Source organism: Ceratotherium simum, chromosome 15 (genome assembly GCF_057802395.1).
Source record: "Ceratotherium simum simum isolate JZ-2026a chromosome 15, ASM5780239v1, whole genome shotgun sequence".
Classification (NCBI taxonomy): domain Eukaryota; kingdom Metazoa; phylum Chordata; class Mammalia; order Perissodactyla; family Rhinocerotidae; genus Ceratotherium; species Ceratotherium simum.
This window is the reverse complement of record NC_141914.1, coordinates 3,648,467-3,657,783: the sequence shown is the minus strand read 5'-3', so window position 1 is coordinate 3,657,783 and position 9,317 is coordinate 3,648,467. Positions and strand designations below refer to the sequence as shown.

The window sequence follows — 9,317 nt, the reverse complement described above, 5'->3', positions numbered from 1 at the left end:
ATGTACTGCAGGCAGTAATGTGTGTGTACTCAGTAAGTGGGCGGGGGGGCTGTGAGTAAAGTTTTACTCAATATATAAACAACTTTTTTATACATCATATATATTTATATGTTTTTTGACACATCTGGTACCTTCAGTATTATTAACTTCATATTTTTCTTCAACTAAATGGAATTTATTTTGAAAGTAAACTTTACTACAGTAAATAGGAAACCAATATCACCTGCTATAAAACGAAGGCAGCCTCAAACATAAATTACATGAAACCCAAACCATGTCATTACCTTCTAGAAGAGTACGGTCAAGGCACATCCTTGGTCTAAAGTTAGGCAACAAAACCAGGAAGACTGTCTGCTCCAATGAGAGTGAGGTTGAGGGAGAGGAAATAAGCGGGTTAATATTTAAAAAGTGTAATCTCGTGGCTGTTCACAAATTTAGAGGTACGGCAGTGTGATAGGGGGAACACACGACTGGAACGCCTGAGTTATAGACGTCACAGTCAATAACTAGCGTTGACCGCGGACAGCTCGCCTTACTCTGCGGACCTCGTGAAAACATGAAGCCGTCAGCCCAGAGCCGCCTTTGGCGCACAGACGTGCCCGCCCTCCGCCGCGGAACTACATCCCCCACAATGCCCCGCGCGGCGCCGGTTCTCACCACCCCACGGTCCCGCCTACAACCCCCACAAGTCCCTGGGGGCCCGAACACCGCCAGCCGCTCCGCTCCGTCCCGCCTACAGCTCCCACAAGCCCCGGGGCTCCGGGCCCGGCGGGCGGGGCGGGGCGGGGCGGTGCGAGGGCGATGGGGGGGGCGGGCTCTGCGGGAAGTGCGTCAGAGGAGGCGCGCGGAGGGCAGGGGCCGTGGTCTGCGCTGGACGGCGAGGCCGGCGGAGCAGGAGGATGGGCGGTGAGTGCGCGGCCGGTGCTGGGGCGGGCGGGGGGCGCGTGGCGGGCCGCCGTTGCCGGCGGGTTGAGAGGGGCCCCCGTGCGCGGCGGGGCGGCGGGGCTGCGGGGCTGGACGGCGGTCCCGGCCGAGCGGGCGAGGCGGGGCCTGGCGCGGACGGGCCCCTGGCCGGGCCGCGGGGCCGCCTCGACCCCCGGCCCGCTGTGCGCCCGCCGGGTGACAGCGCCCGGGGTCCGGCCGGGCGGCCCGCCGCCGTGCCGGGACCCTCCGAGGTCGGGAGCGCCCGGGATGGAGAGGGTCGTGAGGACGAAGGCTCGGAACCGGCTCTGCGGCTCCTGCTGACGGTGTGAGCGCCGGCCCCGGCTCCCCCGTCCCCTGACGCGCCGGCTCCCGGGCGCCTCTGCCCGGCGTCGGGGGTCGCGGCGGACGCTCCAGAGCCCGACTCGGCTGGGCCGCCCTGAGTCATGGTCCTGCGGCCATTTACCGCTGCCGTGCAGCCTTCCACGCCTTGGGAGGGCTCCTGTTTTCCCGAATAGGAGGGATCGTTTAGTTTGCAGATGAGGAGGTTCAGAAGTACGAGGAATGGGGAGAGTAGATGGGAGTGAAGAATTCGGCAGCGCAGAGGAGTTGGCTCAGCCTGAATGGATTAGGGGCAGATTAGTATCTAGCGTATTACATGTTCTCTGCTGTTCTGTGCACCTGGAACAACCTTTCTCTCTGGGTTAACGAGCATCTTCAACTCTGTCTTCCAAATAGCTCCCGACTCTTCCCCTTGTTGTAGAAGGTTTCCCTCCTCAGAGGAAGAGCCGATTTCCTCTGCTTCCTTTCCTCTGCCCTTTTCATACTCAAACCCAGAACGCTCAATGCTCTGCAGCTTGTATAAAAATTCAGTCTGTAATTACAGAGGTGTGCACGGCGCATTGCTGACTCGGGCATGTCTGTTGTTTGTATCTGTAACGTGTATGTCCACTTCAGTGTTGTCTGTTTTAGTGTGCAGGTGATAGACTAGAGAACAAGACCTCTGTCTCCGTAGCGTCCTGGGTATGTGAGCATCCAATAAGTACTTTCATGATCATGAGTTTTGTTTTGAACTTAAGAACATGCTTGCTATTTTTTTTTTTAATTCCTTAATAATCATATGTTACTTTAAAGAGCCAAGGGATGGGGGAATAGGGTCAAGGGTGATTTTGAGATAATTCCTTTGAAAATAATCTCTATTTGTCCTTGAGGTCTAACTTTTCATCTTTTTTCAACTTTTAAACAGAGCAGTCTGAATGCCAGAATGGATAACCGTTTTGCTACAGCGTTTGTAATTGCTTGTGTGCTTAGCCTCATTTCCACCATCTACATGGCAGCCTCAATCGGCACAGACTTCTGGTATGAATATCGAAGTCCAGTTCAAGAAAATTCCAGTGATTTGAACAAAAGCATCTGGAACGACTTTGCCAGTGATGAGGCAGATGAAAAGACTTATAATGATGCGCTTTTCCGATACAATGGCACAATGGGATTGTGGAGACGGTGTATCACTATTCCCCAAAACACATATTGGTACAGCCCACCAGAGAGGACAGGTATTTCTCTTGTTTTACCTTCTGTCGCCTTCACCTACTCAGTAATAGACAAAGGCATGTGATGAGGCCCAGTTACGTAGAAGCAGGTTTGTGGGTTTTTGTTCTCCCCAAAGAAATCGATGTTACGTGTCTGTTCTCGCCCTACCACGTTCTCTCCCTGACTTCCATGGATTACCATGGAGCTTATTAATATTGGTTAGATGAGGGACTGTCCTTATCTTGGGAGAGCCATTTTAAATCTTTGTATTTATTTACCCACTCATTAAAATTCTTCGTTAATCTCACACACGTCATGAGGAAATAGTTGGAAAAGTACATTGGAAGACTTTAAATACTTGGTAACTGGTAAAAGAACTAGTATGCAAAATCAAGTCAACAAATATAAATTGGTACTTCTTTTATGTATTAGCTGTGTTTTAGTAGATGTTATCATTTGCCCTCTAAATCTTAGAGGATATAATTTGACCAAATCTACATTTAAATCTGTGCATATTTGAGGCTGTTTTACGACAATCTTGATAGAATTTCTAGGTTAAAATATGCATTACAGAAGTAAAAAAGAAATCTAAAGAAATTGTCTCAGGTTTATTTTGCAAGCATTGTTAATATTTAAAAATTTTAATTTCCAGTAGTTAAAATGGATGCTTTAGAGCTCTTTGCAAAAAGGCAAAACTTTACAATTTGTTTCTGTTTATGACTACTTCTCTTGGCCTCTTAGTGGGAAGCACTGTATTCACATCATAGCAGAACAGGCTGAGTTACCATTACAGCAAAAGGATGATGGTTGTGATTATACATGGAAAAAAGAAAGTCGTTGTCAAAAGAGGGGAAAGATGGGGGGCCGGCCGGCCCGGTGGCGCAAGAGGTTAAGTGCGCGCGCTCTGCTGCAGCAGCCCGGGGTTTGCCGGTTCGGATCCCCGGCGCGCGCCGACGCACCGCTTGGCAAGCCATGCTGTGGCGGCGTCCCATATAAAGTGGAGGAAGATGGGCACGGATGTTAGCCCAGGGCCAGCCTTCCTCAGTAAAAAAGAGGAGGATTGGTGGAAGTTAGCATAGGGCTGATCTTCCTCACAAAAAAAAAAAGAAAAGGGGGAAAGTTGGTTAAAATTAATTGTAAAATGTTCAGTTCTACTTATGAGAGCATACGAGCACTTGATACTTGAATCTTAGAATCATTTATCGTTCATTCAACAAATATTTATGACATGCCTCCATGTTCCATGGCCGAGTAGCTTGGAGGACATGAGAGAAAAACAGACATCCTGGGGAGCTGATATTCTAAGAAGGAGTGACAGGCAGTAAACAGAATAAGAAAGTGTAACAGTATAAACAGAATAAATAATTATATAGATGTTAGCAGATGACATGTGCTCTGGGCAAATACAGCAAAATAAAGGGGATTTGGAAATACATAGGGAAGGGGATGTTGGTGGGCGTAAGTTATGATATTCAGTGGTATAGACAGGATAGGCTTCAACAAGAAGACACCACTTGAGTAAAGACTTGATATAGGTGAAGGAGTTGGTCATATGGGTAATTGTGGAGGCTGGGGGGATCATGTAGGTTGGAAGGAACAACCACTGCAAAGGCCTTGTGGTGGGAGCATGCCTGAAATAGTCAAGGACCAGCAAGGAAGCCACTGGGCTGGAATGGAGGTGGGGGGAGTGTTGGGTGTGCTGTCAGACGTACTCTAGAAGTGGAGTAGGGCAGGTCGTGCAGGATTCCCTAGGCATGATGAAGACTTTGGTTTTTACTCGGAATGTGGTGGAGCCATTGGGTGGCTTTGAGCAGAGGAGAGATCATCTGGTCATCTAGGCTGATGTGTTGAAAACAGACAGGCGGCAGGCAAAGGTGGAAGCCAGGAGACTGGTTAGGAGGCTGTTGCACTGATTCAGATGAGAAATGATTGTGACTCAGACCAGGGTGGTAGCACTGAGCATTGGCTGGATTCTAGGTGTATTTTTTTTGTGTGTGAGGAAGATCAGCCCTGAGCTAACATCCGTGCTAATCCTCCTCTTTTTGCTGAGGAAGACCAGCCCTGAGCTAACATGTCTTGCCAGTCCTCCTCCTTTTTTTCCCCTTTTTCTCCCCAAAGCCCCAGTAGATAGTTGTATGTCATAGTTGCACATCGTTCATAGTTGCACATCGTTCTAGTTGCTGTATGTGGGACGCCGCCTCAGCATGGCTGGATAAGCAGTGCGTTGGTGCCCGCCCGGGATCCGAACTCGGGCTGCCAGTAGCAGAGTGCAAGCACTTAACCGCTAAGCCACGGGGCCGGCCCCTCTAGGTGTAGTTTGAAGGTAGAGCCACTAGGATTTCCTGATGGAATGCGTGGGGGCAAGAATGACTCAAAAGTTTCTGGTCTGAGGAACTAGAAGGATAGAATTGTCATTACCTGAGATGGGGAAGATGGGTGGAATAGGTTTGGGGGAGAAGATCAAAGTCCCTGTTTATTTCAGGCCCTGCCCCGCCTCCTCCTCCTTCTTGGTCTTCTTACCTCTCTGTTCTCATTCATTTTACTCCTACTTTTTCCCCTTCTTTGTGCCCATGTCTTAAGCCCGCCACTGAGAACCACTGGCACCCATTGGCCGTTGATGAAACCTGTGTGTCACTCAGGGCCAGAGAGGTTGCTGTCCACTCGGAGACATGTTTCTGTATCACTTTATTTCAGAGAATAATTAGCAAAAGAGATTTTTGTTAAATGTTTATAATTAAAACAATAAGCAATCATTGTTATTCTTGTTCCAGAGTCATTTGATGTGGTCACAAAATGCGTAGGTTTAACGCTGACTGAGCAGTTCATGGAGAAATATGTTGATCCTGGAAACCATAATAGTGGGATTGATCTACTTCGGACCTGTGAGTACTTTGATCTCAGCAGGACAATCGGGGGAAAAAGGGAAATAATTTTATTTGCCTTTTGTTGAACTCTGTTTTTTGAATGAGGTGAATTAGTACATTGTGTCAACCTGAAGTAAGATCTCTAACGGTATCCCAACTAGCTCTGTTCTGTTGGTATGATATTTTAGACGTGAGATACATACCACATTGCAAATATGAAGTTGAGAGAAGCAGCTAATACACTGGATGACAGAATCCGGACCCCTCAAAAGATGTTATTAGTGGGCCCATTTAAAGAGGAAATCGAAATAGGGATAAATAATAAATTCCTGTTTGAGTTTAACACTTCAGCTGAGTTCAAATAGGAATATGTGAAGAAAGTTGAGTGCGAGATCTTATGAGTCAGCTGAGGGTCAGGCCTGCCACAGTGTTCATTGAGTTGTAGGTTGTAGTAACAAAAGTGTATCTGTTAGGAACATTCTATTCCTGGATGGTTGGGCTGCCCAGGAAATACTGTCTTCAGGTTTGCCCCTGGTTTCCAGGCTAGAGAGACTTCCTGGAGCTTGCCTGGAAGAAGGACCAAGTCATGAGAGGAAGCATTGAATAATTGGCATGTACTCAGCTTTGCATTGCGAATGATAGGGGGAAATTTATTTCTAGCAGCGTTTGAAGAGAAGTTAGAGAAAAGACTTGTATGTGGTTCCAGAAAGTGAAACCAGCACTAAAAGGTAGGATTTGGTTTAGAGTTGATATTAGTACATTGCTAATAATTAAAATCATTTGGAAGTGGAATGGGATGCTTTGTCAAGTCATCGGCTTTTTTCTCATGTTGTTGAGGGAATTTATCATAAGTAAAACTGCCCCGGGGCCAGCCCGGGGGCGTAGTGGTTAAGTGCTTGCTCCGCTGCTGGCGGCCCGGGTTTGGATCCTGGCTGTGCACCGACGCACCGCTTGTCAGGCCATGCTGTGGCGGCGTCCCACATAAAGTGGAGGAAGATCGGCACAGATGTTAGCTCAGGGCCAGTCTTTCTCAGCAAAAAAGAGGAGGATTGGCATGGATGTTAGCTCAGGGCTGATCTTCCTCACAAAAAACAAATAATAAATAAAAATAAACCTTTAAAAAAAAAAAAACCTGCCCCTTGTTGACTGCCTGGCATAGACCAGGTGCTCTGCTCTGCTTTGTGTATTCTTTCCTCGAGCTTTTACTGTCACCGTTCATTGACTTGTTTCCTGCCTGAGATCCTGTAAGGACTTAGGTTTGTTCAAATGTAGAGCCAGGATGTTTTCCTTCAGATGCTGGCTTTGCACTTACTGCGTTAGCCTGTACAAGTTATTTATCCTCATTTGTAAAATGGAGATGATAATAATAGTACCTTCCTCCTAGGATCATTGGGAGGATAATACACACAGCATGTGTAGAACCGTGACGCGTAGTAGGCCCTCAGGAACTATAAACTGTTCCTCTCCTACCTTTACCAGCAAAGTTCGCATCCTTTTAAACAGTGTGCTTTAGAAAAGAAACCGCAATACGGAAGGACTCCGTTCTCACTTTGTGAGAAAAGATCTAATTAGAATATGAAGGAAATTGCTGTTGTGAAAAAACTGTCTGAAATCATGGTGACATTTCTTTCTTTCTCTTTGTTCAATCAGATCTTTGGCGTTGCCAGTTCCTTCTGCCTTTCGTTAGTCTGGGTTTGATGTGCTTTGGGGCTTTGATTGGCCTTTGTGCTTGCATCTGCCGAAGCTTGTATCCCACCATCGCCACCGGCGTTCTCCATCTCCTTGCAGGTGGGTCTTGTCTCATACGTACCTGTCATCTTTTTCCTGTCTCCTTAGAGACAGAGAGTTGTCATTCTTAAGCATTCACATATTACTGCCTGTCATGTTGCCGGAAAAGCTCTTCCTGTGCTCTTACCTGCCATGTTTTGTTTTGTTTTCTGAATTTTCCTCTAAGGTCTGTGTACTCTGGGCTCAGTGAGTTGTTATGTCGCCGGAATTGAACTGCTCCACCAGAGGCTAGAGCTGCCTGAGAATGTGTCCGGCGAATTTGGATGGTCCTTCTGCCTGGCCTGCGTCTCAGCGCCCTTACAGTTCATGGCTTCTGCTCTCTTCATCTGGGCTGCTCACACCAACCGGAAGGAGTACACCTTAATGAAGGCGTATCGCGTGGCATGAGTGGGAAGCTGCCTGCTTTACAATTGCCGTTCTTATTATTTTTTAATACTAATATGTTCCCTTGTCTCCCCCCCAATTGTTTTTAACTTTTTTTTTGTGGATATACCATTTTATCCTAAAAATCCATTTTATTTATTCACACAGACAGTGGTTTCTTAATGCCACTAAAATTTATATAGATTACTCTGAGTGAGTCCATCTTTCAAACAAACTGATCTAGGTTCAGAGTGCAGACAGAAGGAAATGGGTAGACACTTGGCACAAATTTGTGAAAGAAAATTGATAGTGGGAAATTGACCCAAAGCAGGTTCTGCTGATGTTTGTTAGACTTTTCAGTAAAGTAACTTTTTCATTCATTTGGCAACTCTGTAGTTTCGTTGGGAAACCTCTTATCCTTGTCAAAACTTAGGCTTGCTTTGCTGTTGTAGATGGTCAGTCAGCCAGAGGTATTAGTGCTATTTTCCAAGACTTAAGCTCTATAAAATAGGGAAATATCTAAGATCCTTTCCCCTAAATGTTGGCATATAGCTTCATCCAAGGTGGAATATGGCAGCTGTTTGTCTACACTGTTTCTGTCTACAAGAAAGGAAGTGAAAAATGTAGTGTTTCCTTGAAATTTTAACTTTGGATCTGCAAGAATTCCAATTCAGCCAGACAAGAAGACTGACCTTATTTTACGTTTTTTTTTAAAACTCTCCTTGAGGTGTCAATAGGACTTTTGGTACCACCAAACCATTTTGGATTTTGCTCCTTCCTTCACACATCAGGCTTATTAAGAGAGCTTTCTTTTTAACACTGTATCGGGGTCACAGAGTAAAATTCTGCAACTGCTATCTATTTATTCCAGCTAAGTACCATAAAGAAAGTTCCACCATAATGACCCTCCCCAGCTAGGAAAACTACCACAAGACCTAAAGTTTCGGCTGGTCATTAACTTCCGACTCTGGTCTTTATTTCTTGTGGTGAAACGATGTGCCTTTCCTTGCCTAAATCCCTTCCTGATGTGTATCAATGTTATTGAATGTCTTTGAATTCAGTCATTTTTTATAAATATGTCTATAAACATTGAACTTTAAAAAAATCTTATTTATTTATTCCATTACTGTAGCACTTGACAGATTTTAAAAAATGTAACTTAGTAATTTCTTACAATATCCTAAATCTGTCTTTTTTAAAAAATAAAAAAGTGAGACGAGACACTGAATTGTGTATGGTGTCTGAGTTGATGTAAATCTCAGTACCTCAGGATAAAGAAATAGAAGATTCTGAGTGAGGATCTCTGTGGTTCTCTGTGGAAAACACATTGTTGCTCTGCAGGCCTATCCTAATGTCCAGTTTGGGGGTCTCTTTTATCTTCCAGAAAGTGTGGGAACTCCTTGCCCCCATTAGAAAAGAAGAGACTCTTATCTCTTATGTTTCAGAGTTTTAAAACCTGTTTTCAAAGTAGTTTTGTGATCTGTGCATCATACTTAATGTGGCTGGTTTTTCATAAAGCCACTTAATGGCTGTGGCTGTTTGTGTTCTACATTAAAGAGATGATCAGGTCAGCTTCTGACACCACAAAGCCAATGTGACTCTGCAGCCGATTATTGCCTGTGAGACGGCTGGTTGCTCAGGTCTACCTCCTCCTAACTTGAAGTTTCATTGCCTTCCAGCATCTTCTGTGGAAGGTAGAAGAGCTAAGTGAACAAACACAGAAGACTTTTGGGAATGGAATTTTAAAATTATTGCCCAACATGACATTTTTGTATTGGGAAGTTATTTATATTAAACCGTGCCTGCCTCTTTTTACACGAAAGTCACCTGTGCCTGTACCTGACCCCA

At 45.6% G+C, this 9,317-nt stretch overlaps 1 protein-coding gene across 2 annotated transcripts; it reads left to right on the top strand.

Annotated features, from left to right (window-relative positions):
• The first annotated feature begins 839 nt into the window (after positions 1-839).
• CLDND1 (claudin domain containing 1) lies at positions 840-8,697 on the top strand. Of its 2 annotated transcripts, none has more exons than XM_004439937.3 (5): positions 840-906; positions 2,168-2,477; positions 5,226-5,336; positions 6,969-7,106; positions 7,273-8,697. In XM_004439937.3, exons 2-5 carry the CDS (start codon positions 2,186-2,188, stop codon positions 7,491-7,493), a joined length of 762 nt encoding a protein of 253 aa, XP_004439994.1. In that variant the 5' UTR covers positions 840-906; positions 2,168-2,185; the 3' UTR covers positions 7,494-8,697. The 2 variants fall into 2 exon arrangements, with proteins under 2 accessions (XP_004439994.1, XP_014650467.1); XM_014794981.2 differs by lacking the exon at positions 840-906 and adding an exon at positions 1,363-1,944.
• The last annotated feature ends 620 nt before the right edge of the window (positions 8,698-9,317 follow it).

Bases quoted from the DNA above. Each gene is read 5' to 3' on its own strand.
- CLDND1 (XM_004439937.3), top strand. From the start codon at position 2,186: ATGGATAACCGTTTTGCTACAGCGTTTGTAATTGCTTGTGTGCTTAGC. The intron at 2,478-5,225 runs GTATTTCTCTTG...TTCTTGTTCCAG, and splicing joins CAGCCCACCAGAGAGGACAG to AGTCATTTGATGTGGTCACA. The intron at 7,107-7,272 runs GTGGGTCTTGTC...TTTTCCTCTAAG, and splicing joins CGTTCTCCATCTCCTTGCAG to GTCTGTGTACTCTGGGCTCA.